The following is a 13,661-nucleotide window of genomic DNA, read 5'->3' on the forward strand; positions in this document are numbered from 1 at the left end:
ACTTGAAGCCCTAGATTTGTTGGCATGGAGGTATTGCCTTTTCTTTGACAACCAGGCAAGTCCTCTCTTGTCCAAAGGATAAAAAAGGGACTCAACTCAGATCTCGGGATATCGACAAAACGTAACCCAAGATGGATGAGCCAGAGGTTGATGAGCGCTGTTCCGGTGAGACCAACGATGTGGGCCACCTCGGAACTCGTATTGGTGCTCTCTTTGTGATTCTAGTCACGTCGGCTATTTTCACTCTCTTCCCTATTGTCACCAAGCGTGTTCCTCGCTTGGCCATCCCAGGCCCCATCTATGACTTTGCCAAGTACTTTGGTAGCGGAGTCATTATTGCAACAGGTTTCGTCCATCTTCTCGAGCCTGCGACGGATGAGTTGAGTGCTCCATGCTTGAACGACAACTTCCAAAACTATCCTATGGCCTATGCTTTCTGTCTGATCTCGATGATGTGCTTGTTTGTGGGTGAGTTCTTTGCGTACCGCTTCGGTACACTTCTTCTGGAAAAGAAAGGCATTTCTCAACTTGGTGGTGCTCTACATCACCATGCTGCTGGTCATACCGACGCGCATCAACACCAAAACGAAACTGTTGTTTCTGAAGTTGAGCACGAAGACAATGCTGTCCTGGACGAGCAAGACGTGAAGAAGCCTATGTCGCCCACGGACGAAGAGCATGGTCTGCTGATGATGAACAAGGCCAGCACTGGTACGACGGAGATTGTGGGTGTGTTTGTTCTTGAGTTGGGTGTCGTTTTCCACTCAGTTATTATTGGCTTGACGCTGGCTACGACACCGTGGGATGGTGATGAGAAGTTCCCGGTTTTGTTCCCAGTCATTGTGTTCCACCAGCTCTTTGAGGGTTTGGGTCTGGGATCGCGTCTGGCATTCTTGCCTCGCTCGTTGGGCACTTGGCTCCCATGCTTGATGGCTATCGGCTACTCGCTGTGTACACCTGTGGGTATGGCCATTGGCCTGGGTGTTCGTTCGACATACACACAAAACACGCCTACTGGTAACTATGTGACGGGTATTTTTGATGCCATCTCGGCTGGTATTCTAATTTACACTGGTCTCGTGGAGTTGCTTGCCCACGACTTTGTGTTTAACGAAAAGATGCACAAGGCTCCCCTCTGGAAGGTGTTCCTGAACATCGTTTATGTATGTGCTGGTATTGCCATTATGGCCCTGCTTGGTCGCTGGGCTTGAGTTGATATAATGCAGGGGCTCCACTCTTTGTCTCATTCAAGTTCATTTGTTATGTTAAGTTATATTAGCTCGGTACTGCATCGTCAATAATAATAATGCAAGGTAGTTCCTGAGATGCCACGTGCGATGATGAGAATCATTTCTCTTTTGATAAGCATGACGAGAATAGATAAATGTAGCACATGGGATAAGCCGTACATCTGACTCGAATCGCCAAGGCAAAGCACCTGCCTACCATGCCCTCTTTGGCCATGTCTAGGGTAGCGATGGCTCGCCAGATGTACAAGACATGCGAGAGTGTGTGCAGTTATTCTACGATGTCTAAAACGGACCGCTTTGCTCAGAAAGTCGCGTCTGATACACTCCCGCGAGGTTACTTGGTTGCTAGCACGTATGCGGGTATCAAAAAGGCGATCAGCCCTGCTCCCGCTAGCACAGATGCCACTCCCAAGGTGGAGCCAAAGCCTGACTTGTCTTTGATTGTGTCGAGTGTACCTGCAGCAGTAGCAGGTACATTTACGACGAACAAATTCAAGGCGGCACCTGTAGTGCATGCGACGACAGCGCTGGCGGAAGCCGGACCGAATCCACGTACACGGGCGGTGCTCACGAATAGTGGATGTGCCAATGCCGTCACAGGGAAAGGAGGCTATGACGATACCGTGACCTTGGTAAACCAAGTTCGTGCGCTGCTCACCCCAGCGGCGAAGCCCGATCAGCCAACTACCCCCAGTGACGTATTGATGATGTCTACCGGTGTTATCGGTGTGCGCTTGCCGGTACCAACGATGCAGCGCGCTGTGCATCATTTGGTTACAGGCCAAGTCTTGCAGAGCAATGCGGATGCGTGGTACGAAGTGGCGCGTGCTTTCATGACAACAGACACTTTCCCGAAGTTGCGCACGCGTCAATTCACGTTGGGCAACCGGTTGTGCAGTATTGCGGGTATTGATAAGGGTGCAGGTATGATTCACCCTCACATGACAACGACAGGTGGCCTGCATGCTACACTCCTTGGCATTTTTGCTACCGATGCGCCGATTGCATCGTCCACTTTGCAACGATGCTTAGATGAGGCTGTTCGTGTGTCGTTTAATTGCATCAGCGTGGACGGTGATATGAGTACCAACGACACGATACTAGCATTGGCCAACGGCCAAGCACCCGCTACATCGGAGGGGGAGCCTATTGAAGGGGATATCACGGAACAATCACACCCTGCGCTCGTACAACAGTTTGCAGAGGAGCTAAAGTCTATGTGTATGGAAATGGCGCACCTGATCGTGCGCGATGGTGAGGGTGCAGAGAAGTTTGTCGAGATTCGTGTGCGGAACGCTGGAACATACGAGCAGGCCCATGCCATTGCAGCTTCCGTGAGTACATCAGCTTTGGTCAAGTGTGCCATGCATGGCGAGGATGCCAATTGGGGCCGTATTCTTTGTGCCACAGGCTATGCAAGCTTGCCGACGTCCTCACCCGCTTGGGATATCGACCCAAGGAAAGTGAATGTGACGTTCATGCCGCCTGCCTCGGCACCGGGGCTCGAGCCGCTGAAGACGTTGATAGACGGTGTGCCCCAAGTGGTCGATGAGGTCCATGCTGCCAAGCTGCTGTCCCATGAAGATATCATTATCGACATGGACCTTCAAGGCGGTTCTTGGGGTACCAAAGGGCAAGCAGAAGCGACCTACTGGACATGCGACTTTAGTAAGGAGTATATCACGGTACGTATACACTAACTACCAGTTATGCTAACACAAGGGCAGATCAACGGAGACTATCGCACCTAGTTCCATGAAGCCAGGATGCGTTGTAGATTGTACTTATCGCCGCCAATGACAAGAAGCAGTAGATACAAAAGGGCAATAAAGCCAAACACCACTGTCCATGGAGCAATATAGAGCATGTCGACCACATTCATCGACGGCGAAACTCGGCCATCGAGCCAAACGGACATCGTGTCTTCAACGCGAGAAGATCGCAGGCGTGAGAGACGAACATGTTTATCGAGAACACGCTGCGTCGGCACATGGTATACGACTAGTGTGGGCGTCATCAGGACATCGAATTTGTCGGCCATATACACGCGACTGAAAGGACGCACGTACGAAGTGCCTGCAGTGTCTTCCTGCACCACAGACTTGTCCAAATCCGTATCACCTGCTAAAAGGAACGACTCAGTCGACGAAGAGCTTTCGCTTTCCAGCGAAGGGTCATCGGAAGAGCCATCGTTCCATACCATGGCAAACCATGGCTACTTGTCAGCACATCGAAAGCATACCTTATTGCGCGTAGCCAATTCAAAGTTCTGTGCCTCGACGTCGACACTAATGTACACAGTCTTTCGGTCAGGATAAAACATACATACTTTCACTTCATGAGGGTATTTCCGGCAAATAGATGTCACATACTAATGTCAGTATTACGCAGAAGAGCATACCTTTTGACATCCCTTTGTTTCACGGGCATTCCACTGGCTACCAAAATAGAAAATAACAATCTTGGTATCTCGAAATGCCTTCTTGAGGTTTACAGGCTTTCCATGCCCATCAATCAAGCGGAGACGACGAAGTAGAGGATCGGAATGTTGGTATTGGTCAGGTGGTGGCAGCATATGAGATTGTCGTCGCTTAAGAGCAGACTTAGGTGGCGTCTTGTTCATTTCAGGAGACGTTGAGCCAAGTTTGGAGTCGGGACCAAGAATATCTTTCTCTAAATTGAAAGAGACATTTCGTATCTGTGGATTCGTTCCTTCGGATGAAGACATGACCAAATGTCTTAAGATACTAATGCTAATGTATGTTGCATATGCGTACGCGGCCTGGCGTGTGCACGTGATGTGACCTAGTAGGCTAGACATTCCATGTTTTAAGGAGAAGGCCATACCGTAGCCCGAGCATCGTGCGCTACCGAACCCTACTCTAACTACGCACATGTCGGCGAAGAACTATTACAACGGCGGCGCTGGCACCTACGCTCCTCCTACTGGTCCTCCTCCTCAGCAAAGTAGTTACAAGGCCCCGCAAGGCCCGCCACCTATGATGGGTGGAGGCTACCCGCCTCAGGGTGGTTACTACGTACGTACAATAACTTGGCTAGCTGTGAACATATACTAACGCCTTGACAGCCGCCACCACCTCAGCAAGCGTATGGTGGTGCCCAGGCAGGTTACTACCCCGGTTCTCAGCAGCCTCAGCCTGTAAGTTTCTCCCTTGATAAACAATTAACAACCGCAGGTGTACATTCAGCGCCCTCAAGGTGGTGCTGGCGGTAGTGCTGGTGGTGGCTGTTGCGCATGCTTGGCGGCCATGCTGGCGTGCTGCTGTCTGGAAGAACTATGTCTTGGTACGTAAAAATGAGGCTTATTTGTGTAGATATGATGATGTAAATTCATGAAAGAGGTGGAAGCATCTTTTTTGGGTAGCAGGCAAGAATCACTTTAGTTTTTCATAATACAATGGAATGGAATACTGTGATGTGATATCATTGTACCTTTCTCGTGGCAACGTGATCTCCATCGGATTACATAGCCAGATCAACTGAGATCGTGCCATTACATTGACATTGCAAATTGCTATGACACTAAAACGACTCTAGCTTGAACCCTTCCAACAATTTGACCACATACCTTAGTTGCCAATCACTTTCGCACACTAAAATTAGACAGCTTCAAAAGTACACATTGCTCCTACAGAATTTAAGACCAGTACTACTCACTAGCAGCAAAAGATTCGTTTTGGATCCCATAACAAAACCAAAAGTAAGGATTTGATTCTTAAATCTATTCAAATTCAATCAAAGGGGAAATAGTCTGTGACATCCATCCCGACTTGCAGCCAGTGCAAGACCTAATCCATGTCACGAAAAGACCGGTATTAGGCTTAGTTGTCAGCCTGCTCGGCAGTGCCGTTCTGTTGCTTCTGCTTGTAGCGGCTGGTAGCAGCCTTGCTCTTCTTCGAGTTGTTACCACCCTGACCCGGGGTAACGTTGGTCGAAGTGAGACCGTTGATGTGGGTAAGACCATCCTTGTTAGGGTTCTTGCCGTCACGCAGCTTCCGCCTGATAATGCTGTCGTTCGGACCAATCTCCTTGCCGAGAAGGTCGAGAATAGCCACCAGGAACTCACGGAAGCGCTCACCAAGAATTGACACATCAAAGGCCGGGTCCTGAGCCTGAACATCGAACTGGCAACCACCGTTGTAGTATGACTTGCGAGCGAAACGGTCACGCATGTACAAGATAATGTACGGCACGTTCAGCAGGTAGGTCGACACGTGGTTCAGGTCGTGCGAAGTGTAGGTCAGGAAGCGGACGTTGGCACCGTTGTTGCACCAAGACACGGCAGTGTTGTTAGCCTGGTACCAGATGATCTCCTCATCGTAAGCCGCGTGGAACATAAACACCGGTTCACGAGGCGTGTACTGCGGGTAACGACCCAAAATGTTCTTGTTCGTAATAGCAGTCACTTGCGGCCAGTGAGTCAGATTGTGACCACCCTTGATGTACTTCGACGACTGAATGCGCTGACCGAAGAAGCGAATGACCATCTCGTACACACAGGCGTTGCGAGTCACCTCAACAGCCTGCTTACCGGCATCGGTCCAGATCTCGTTCTCGAAGAGGTCGTAGATCTCGTCATGGTAAGCATCAATAAGACCAACAGCACCCGAAAGCACAAGCGAAGAAGTCGCACCACCGTCAAGGAAGCCCAGTGTCATCATAGGGTCAGTCATGGTACCACCGAGCGACCAGCCAACAACGTTGAGCTCAGGAGCGTACACGTTCTTAAGCGAAGCAGCCCAACCGTTGGGGATCGAACCACCCGAGTAACCGTGACCAAGGTGCATAGCACCCTTCGGCACATTCAGAGGACCGTAGTTCTGCACAGCACGCATCGAGTCAAGAACCATGTGACCACCAAGACGACCAGCCGAGAAAGCGCTAGCCGGACCCTCGTGGTCAGGAGCGTTGACAATCCAGCCCTCCTCAAGGAAGAGGGTGTAGATCATCTGCTCCCAACGAGGCTCGAAGTTGGTAATTTCAAGTACACCAGTGTGACGGAAAGCGTAACTGGGAGCGCAGCGAATGAAGTTAGCATTCTCAGGCGACGAGATGGTGACAACGTGGTCACGCTTAGCGTTGTTGGGCACAAGGACAGTAGTCACCGTGTACGAAGGCTGGTCACGAGTGACACCGTTAGTGCGGTAGAGCATCTGCCAGGCATCCAGGTTGAACTGGAGGATACCCACACTGGCAGCCTGGATCTTACGCGAGCGCAAGATGGCACCAGGCTGCTTCGACTGCCAGCCACTAGGGGGGTAGTAGAAAGGGTCCTGGTCAGGGAAAGGAACAGCACCAAGGGCGCTGACGAGCGGGAGCGCAGCCACAAGGGCAAGAGCGAACCAGCGAATGAGGCTGGTCGAGTACATTGTACTAGCTAAAAGAAGGTGCAAAGGTTGGGAGAGACCCTTTGGACGGGTTGAAAGGCTAGGACAAGGTAGGGGGTGGCAAATCCGGGAAGGGACAGAAACGATTTATATAATGAGACAACGCCTAGAACCCTATGCGCGAAGAAATTCCGTGATACTTCTACAACGCCAATAGTGCCAACATGCCCGGCGCCACATTAACATCACATGCAGGAAATTGCAGTAAATTGATATAGGTTCTACTTGAGGACGGCTCCACACCCTTTAATGCATGCCTTTCTGTTGGACATGCATATGTCTTACACTGACCCCTTGCATAATGGCACAGCAGAGAGTTTAGTCGGCCGAACTCCATGGAGGGAAAGATTCAAAGAATATTCGCTCGGTAGGGTTACTTGATATGCACGTATCGCAGAGACGTACAGGAGTGTGCAGAATTTTGCACGAAGATTGTCAAGATGGGCGTCGTTCCGGTCATGTGGCTGCTCACGCCGTGGGGATTTACATCCATGGATTGAATAGTTACGCGTGCCTTCAATCTGGCTTGTGCGCCAACTTTAAATCAAAACGGAAGAGAGTTAAGGTTAAAAAATGGTTGCGACTATTCCGGTTTACTATAGTAGTGGCGCAACCCTCCAGCCTACGCAGGCCATAGAAATGCCAATGTGTTGCAAAGTTGGAATAAAGATGGATCTATCGTTGTTGGTTCTCATAAATAGACGCTTGTGCAGAACAAGAAAAGGGAGAAAGAAAAAAATTTTAAAAAAGTTAACGAAAAGCTGTCATTGTAACAATGTAGAGTTGGGTCCATAAAGTGCGGCTGACCACGGCGCTTGAAGCGGTGTATCCGTTTCTGATTTTGCGGTAGGAACGGTCAAGGCTGGTGTCATAGTGTCACATTGTGCAGTTGGTGAAATCGAGTTTCCGAGAATACCTTCAGGAACGGCTGGTGATAAGGTTGAAACAAAGTTCAAAAGGTCCATAGGCGTCACCGAGCTCGGTGTAAGCTGTGTTTTGGGTGAAATTGGCAATTCCGTTAAAGCTTCTTGCGTAAGTGAAGGAAGAGAAACCTCATTGGGTATGATGCTAGGCCCCAAAGAAAACGACTCTAACTGCTGAAGTGTTTGCTCCGCTTGTACATCATCGTATTGGCCAGAGCTAGCAGGACTAGCAACCCATGTTGCCTTCACAGGAGATGAGATGTCAGAAGAAGGCGTAGGTGTTGGATGCACTGAAGGTGCAAGTTCAAAGAATGGACTGGCGGGCGAGGCAGATGCTTGAAAAAGCCAATTCATAGTCTCGTCTAGCGTCAATTGACGACTAGGAATAGCGGTCCAATCGGCCTTAGGTGCTAACTGGTGTGCATCTGCATTAAATGGAGGGGCAGAAGACGACCTACGCACCCCTGCACTGCTAGACTTCTGCAGGTCGAATACCTGAGAAGGGACGTCAGGATTGGAAGTGCGAGAGGCATTGGACTGACCATGCTCGGGGGGAAGAATGCATTCAGGCACGAAAGACCTTGTTCCTGGGATTGATGGAAGGCAAGGGGATACCTGTGCCATTGGTGACTTCCTCTTCGGCGTCTTGGGTTTGCGCTGACGCTTGATTCCCTCTCGGCCACATGACTTTAGAATGGCATCAGCAATACGTTCACATTGTCTTTCGGTACTGGAAAGGCGACGAGCTGCACGTCGGTGCACATTGTTCCTTCTTGATGACGGGCGGTACTTATAATCAGGATGCATTTCACGGTGCTTCCTTTTCTCCAGCTCGGCTTGCATTTCCCATAGCTTGCGCTCCTCCTCGCTGAGACTGTGCCACATATGTGAGATAATTCGGCTTATATTCCGATGATCCCGCTCAACCTCTTTAGGAATGAGATTCGCTGTAACAGCATGAGATCGGAACAAAATGAATGCGTTGCAAGGGCGTTTGACATGACCTGGCCCCATTTTTCTCGAATGTGAAGAGCTCCCTGACACATCTACACGGTTACTTGGACTTAACACTTGAGGTGACAACTGCATTTGCTTTGGGGTAAGGCATCCATCAGGGGTTGATGGTGCAGTGATGGTCGGTGTCCCTGGCAGTGGGGTAGACGATGGTAAAGAAATTTCTAGACATGTAAACAAGAATTTCTGTACATACCTTCAGCAGAAAGCATGCGTATCACTTCATCAGCAATAGATGGCTGGTGCTCCACTTGCGATACCCACGGTTTGGATGTCAAATGAGATAATTCGTTATTTTGAAATAGGTCACATTTAGGAGCCATAGGAATTCCTAGTGCATCATCTAAGGGAGAGGTTGGCTGGTAGGCAATGGGAAAAGAAGCCTCTGGTATCGAGGGGAGCAGTGGCATCATTTAAATTGGAACTTTTCCAAGACAAGCTTCACCTTTATTCGTAAAGGTCCACTGAGCCACACAAGGTAATCAATTGCGTCTGCCTGGGACCTGAGGCAGAGATCTCTCTATTTTATGCCGAATGGCCAATTCATCGGCTCATTTTGGTCTCGTGCTCTTAAAATGCTCTTTCACACTAACGTGGGGCTGGGTAGACAAAGAACAATCTTGTCAATGGCTCAAGGGTCAAATCGCCAATAAGAGAGAAGGGACGATATGGAGACATTGCGAGATGAGCCCGAGACACGAGGGGTAAAGATAAGGGCGTAATTCTATTGGTCCGTGTGTTCGGTGAGTGCCTGGATTTAAATATTTTGTTCTTCAGCACCGAGTGGAAAGTTTCGCTGTGAAAAGGAGAAAACAGCGCAAAATATACACGTTCCTTCACAAAGCGAGCTGTTCTGAATATAGATCTAATCATATCCCGACTTTCAACCTAGTCAACAGTGATTGGGTGCCTTAGCATAACAGATATAGGTTTTGCGCAAAAACTAAGAAAGGGTATACGCACTACATGGACCATAACTGCCGCCATTACATGATGGTTGATATAATGGACATGCATCAACATTCCTGCCTTATTCGTGTACCTCATGCTGCGTCTTTTCTTCAGTGGATCCTGGTAGAGGCCGCTGAATATTAGAGGAAAAGGAGCGATCATGGGCATATGCTAGGAGTTGGTCACCATATTGCTGAATCTCAGATATAGGGATCATTAAGCGGAAGTCAGTTAATAGCAAAAAGTGTAACTCCAATTGGTTCAATTCATGCACAGCTAAGCCCCCCACCTTGGCATACCGAGCGTTGGTGTAGAATACATCGCTGAAAAACTTGCTAGCCACTGTAATTCCTGCAATGATCAACCGGTGAACATTATAGCTGTCGATAGCGAATCCACTGATCCCTGGGAAGTTGTTGTCTGGTGAGGATTTGGAAATGTCACTCTCGACGTCTGCTCGAGGCCAAGGCATAGAAATAGGCGATGTTGATGAGTCGCGTAGAGATTTGGTAGAGGAGTCTTCATCGGCATAGGTGCCCAGAGGGGGCTCGCCAGGAAAGTTGCCAACAGCCCCAACTCGGCTCAGTCTGTCAAAGTAAACCAAGAGACTGAGAAATACATCGTTGGTTGTAGGGCAGTATTTCAAAATACGAAGCAAGTATGCCTCAATGCTGATGCTTGGAATGTGTCGAGCATGGAAGCACAGTGTGCTACTCGGCGAATTTAACGTAGCCAAGGCCGCGGTAGTGGTTGTTGGCCTCTGAGGGTCATTAAGTGGTAAATACATAGAAGAAGGTATTGCGTTTGGATCTCTGGGGTGATGGACTCGTTCCTCCATAGATTGCTGGTTTAAAGGTCGAATTTGGTCATTAGACGTGGCGATATGCTGCAATAGAGCAGCGAGCATACGCAAGAGATCTGCAGTAGGAAAGTTGGCAATATCCAAGTGAGCAGGTTTCGATCGAATCGAGGACTCTGAGGAGGGCGACGTAGATAACTCGCTGGCGGGCATATCAACTCCGGGAGTGGTAGGACCCTTGTCATACAAGGTATCCCTTGCTGACAAGTTCGTAGCTGAAGTTGGGGATGTGGCCGCAGAGGTTCGACGGGTCTTTATGGCCCTCTCTTCTGTGACATTATTACAGGAATGGGCCATAGAAGCACGACTTTCTGTCGGAGAGGTTGAATCCATAGAATCGAATGCTTGTATAGTAGAAATTCAGGACAGAACGGCACTCGTTAGTAGGCAGATCTCCCTTTTCTTGAAAACCAGGATAAATACAGATGAAACAAATTGACAAGAAAAAAGAAAGGAAATATACAGCGGCAGTACTAGGTCAAACAGAGTGCAATCAAGCACTCAGATACCTCAGTGCTGCTCACGAAAGACTCTTTCGGTACACCTAGGTATGTAGGCTATCCGGGAGAAAGAGTCTGTAGCTGCAGAAAACACAGCAGAGACAGCGACAGACTGGCAGTAGGTCACAGATCTTGCGCTTTCCGTGCAGTACAACAGTGCAGTACCGAGCAAAAACCGTGTAAGCCTCACGAAACGTCTGGGAGCCGCACGGCACATGTGGACTTGTGCACGTGCGAGTTCCGTGTGCACGGGTGGAGCCCATTACGTGTACGCTACGTCTGGCAGGCTTCCCTATCTATATTACGCGCATGATTGGGCCAGTTCTATGCACGTTTGGGCCACTTGGCAAAATGTGCAAGACGGTAAGCTCGCTTGCTGAATCAGGGATCGCTCTCGTTGACGGAAGCTTCAAGCTTTCAGTGTACAGAGCACTACAATGCATAAGATGACATGCAACTAAGCATATTTACTGCTCGCTCACAATGAGCGAGGCCATACCCATACCAGTACCAATGCACATCGAGGTGACAATGACCTTCTCGCCAGTGCGCTTGGCCTGCTGAAGGGCAGTGGCGATCTGACGCGAGCCAGTGGCACCAAGCGGGTGGCCGAGGGCAATAGCGCCACCAACTGGGTTGACCTTCGAGAGAGGAATACCAACGTGCTCGACCGAGAAGAGGGCCTGCGAAGCGAAGGCCTCGTTGATCTCGTAAATGTCGACGTCATCCTTCGAGATCTTAGCCTTCTCCAGCAGCTTGGGGATGGCGTAAGCGGGACCAACACCCATGATGTTCGGGGGCACACCCACCACAACAGCACCGCAGAACTTGGCGACAATGGGGAGACCAGCCTTCTTCGCAGCGCTGCGGCGGGCCAAAAGAACGGCAGCAGCGCCATCGCTGACCTGCGAAGCGTTACCGGCGTGGGTGCAACCGTCCTTCGAGAAGGCCGGCTTAAGCTTGGCGAGCGACTCAGCCGTCACGCCCTTACGAATACCGTCATCCTCAGTGACGTTGCGCTCGTTGCCGTCGTCATCCACGTACTTGACTGGGATAATCTCCTCCTTGAACTTGCCAGCCTCCTGAGCCTCAGCAGCGCGCTTGAAGGACTCGGCGGCAAAAGCGTCCTGCTTCTCACGAGTCACGTTGTACTTCTTAGCGACATTTTCCGAGGTGATACCCATGGGGAGCATGCAGTCAGCAGCCTCCTCATTGCTCATGACCTCGTCCGACATCTTCAGAGGCATGACACCAGCACCGTAGTTCAGGGTCATGGACTCCACACCACCGGCAATACCGATGTCGATCTGACCAGTGAGAATCTCATTGGCGATCTGGTTGACGGTGGCAAGACCCGACGAGCACTGGCGGTTGACAGTGTTCACAGCAGAAGTGTTCGGGATGCCGGCCCAGAGAGCAGCCTGGCGGGCACCAGTGGCACCACCACCCGGCGGAAGCACGTTGCCGATAGCAACGTCCTCAATAGTCTTGGGATCCACACCAGTCTTGGCGATCAGACCCTTAAGGACCGTACCGAGGTACTCCTCAGGAGCACACTGGGCAAGGCCACCCTTGCGAGCACGGGTGACAGGAGTGCGGTAAGCACCGCAGATGACGACGTCATCGTCGTGCTTCTCGAGGATCTGGTTCTTGCCGGTCTGGGTAGCGAAGCTCATATTGATTATTGGTATAAGGTGAAGAGGATCAATGCTTTCTAGGCACCTGTAAAAGTACCCGGTGACGGCACCGGTGCCCCGCATTGATTACCGGAACCGATTCGGCCGAGTGGTGACCCTGCATGGAAAAGGAGATTCTCTTCCCTCCAGCACATGTGACCACGTGGATAGTGCCGAAAGAGACGCGCCGGATGCGCTGCCTTGGGTTCGCGGCAAAAGATCGGAAAGCCCGTAGCAGCTGCCGAATGTACGCGCAGCGCATATGCGAAAGGCGAGACAGAAGGCGGACACGACTACGGTTCTAACTTTGCCGGGTAGTCCCGACTATAGAATGACACTATCCGCACATGAGAATATTCAAAGCCAGCTGGAAGAGCCCAGGCTGGGTATGACATTGCAATAGATATAATAGTACATACGAAAAGGAGTTGTAAGGCTATGATAGCACTTACGCGCCGAAACCGTAGAGGGTGCGGCCCTGGCGCTTGAGCGCGTAGATGACGTCGAGCGACGTAACAGTCTTGCGCTTGGCGTGCTCAGTGTAGGTAACCGAGTCACGGATAACGCTCTCAAGGAAAAGCTTGAGGACACCACGGGTCTCATCGTAGATCAGACCAGAGATACGCTTGACACCACCACGGCGAGCGAGACGGCGGATAGCGGGCTTGGTGATACCCTGAATGTTGTCACGCAAGATCTTGCGGTGGCGCTTAGCACCACCCTTGCCGAGACCTTTGCCACCCTTTCCACGACCAGACATTGTTCAGATAAATAAAGTGATGAAGTTGTGGGAAAACGACGTTGGCTGCTTAAGGCAGGGTATTTGTACTAGTTGGAAATTTGCGACTTGAATAAGCGTGGGTTGTACCAATGTGATGGCGCACGCGTCGGATGTGTGATTCAGCACTATAAGATCACACGCGAATAGCGGTGATGAGTGTATCGGGTGTGATGCGGACCTGTGTCGGGTGATCGGGGTTGATTTAGTTGACTGTTTAGTCATCTCTGTGGTGTGTGCTCGCGTGATTTTACGCGTCTGGAGGATCACATACGCGCGCTCTGCGTGATCTTACAATGGCG

General features: G+C 50.4%; 7 protein-coding genes across 7 annotated transcripts; 3 read left to right on the forward strand and 4 right to left on the reverse strand.

Moving 5' to 3' along the window:
* Positions 1–131: 131 nt before the first annotated feature.
* Malapachy_1923 (zip-like iron-zinc transporter) lies at positions 132–1,211 on the forward strand (the record flags this gene model as incomplete). The annotated part of the gene is made up of 1 exon (XM_018136419.1): positions 132–1,211. One exon carries the CDS (start codon positions 132–134, stop codon positions 1,209–1,211), a length of 1,080 nt encoding a protein of 359 aa, XP_017991297.1.
* Positions 1,212–1,528: 317 nt separating this feature from the next.
* Positions 1,529–3,001, forward strand: Malapachy_1920 (ecm40-acetylornithine acetyltransferase; the record flags this gene model as incomplete). Its single annotated transcript, XM_018136416.1, has 2 exons — positions 1,529–2,935; positions 2,978–3,001. The coding sequence occupies 2 exons, from the start codon at positions 1,529–1,531 to the stop codon at positions 2,999–3,001; spliced, it is 1,431 nt and encodes a 476-aa protein (XP_017991296.1).
* Positions 2,998–3,873, reverse strand: Malapachy_1961 (hypothetical protein; the record flags this gene model as incomplete). Its single annotated transcript, XM_018136457.1, has 4 exons — positions 2,998–3,465; positions 3,493–3,552; positions 3,580–3,621; positions 3,652–3,873. The coding sequence occupies 4 exons, from the start codon at positions 3,871–3,873 to the stop codon at positions 2,998–3,000; spliced, it is 792 nt and encodes a 263-aa protein (XP_017991385.1).
* Positions 3,874–4,144: 271 nt separating this feature from the next.
* Positions 4,145–4,599, forward strand: Malapachy_1949 (hypothetical protein; the record flags this gene model as incomplete). Its single annotated transcript, XM_018136445.1, has 4 exons — positions 4,145–4,288; positions 4,339–4,410; positions 4,448–4,556; positions 4,586–4,599. 4 exons carry the CDS (start codon positions 4,145–4,147, stop codon positions 4,597–4,599), a joined length of 339 nt encoding a protein of 112 aa, XP_017991443.1.
* A 493-nt stretch (positions 4,600–5,092) lies between these two features.
* On the reverse strand, positions 5,093–6,640 carry Malapachy_1955 (putative secretory lipase (family lip); the record flags this gene model as incomplete). The annotated part of the gene is made up of 1 exon (XM_018136451.1): positions 5,093–6,640. The coding sequence occupies one exon, from the start codon at positions 6,638–6,640 to the stop codon at positions 5,093–5,095; it is 1,548 nt and encodes a 515-aa protein (XP_017991413.1).
* A 4,732-nt stretch (positions 6,641–11,372) lies between these two features.
* Malapachy_1930 (pot1-acetyl- c- peroxisomal) lies at positions 11,373–12,581 on the reverse strand (the record flags this gene model as incomplete). Its single annotated transcript, XM_018136426.1, has 1 exon — positions 11,373–12,581. The coding sequence occupies one exon, from the start codon at positions 12,579–12,581 to the stop codon at positions 11,373–11,375; it is 1,209 nt and encodes a 402-aa protein (XP_017991289.1).
* A 448-nt stretch (positions 12,582–13,029) lies between these two features.
* Positions 13,030–13,341, reverse strand: Malapachy_1925 (hypothetical protein; the record flags this gene model as incomplete). Its single annotated transcript, XM_018136421.1, has 1 exon — positions 13,030–13,341. The coding sequence occupies one exon, from the start codon at positions 13,339–13,341 to the stop codon at positions 13,030–13,032; it is 312 nt and encodes a 103-aa protein (XP_017991291.1).
* Between the last annotated feature and the right edge of the window lie 320 nt (positions 13,342–13,661).

The sequence above is a fragment of the Malassezia pachydermatis genome (genome assembly GCF_001278385.1).
Source record: "Malassezia pachydermatis strain CBS 1879 chromosome Unknown scaffold5, whole genome shotgun sequence".
NCBI lineage: Eukaryota > Fungi > Basidiomycota > Malasseziomycetes > Malasseziales > Malasseziaceae > Malassezia > Malassezia pachydermatis.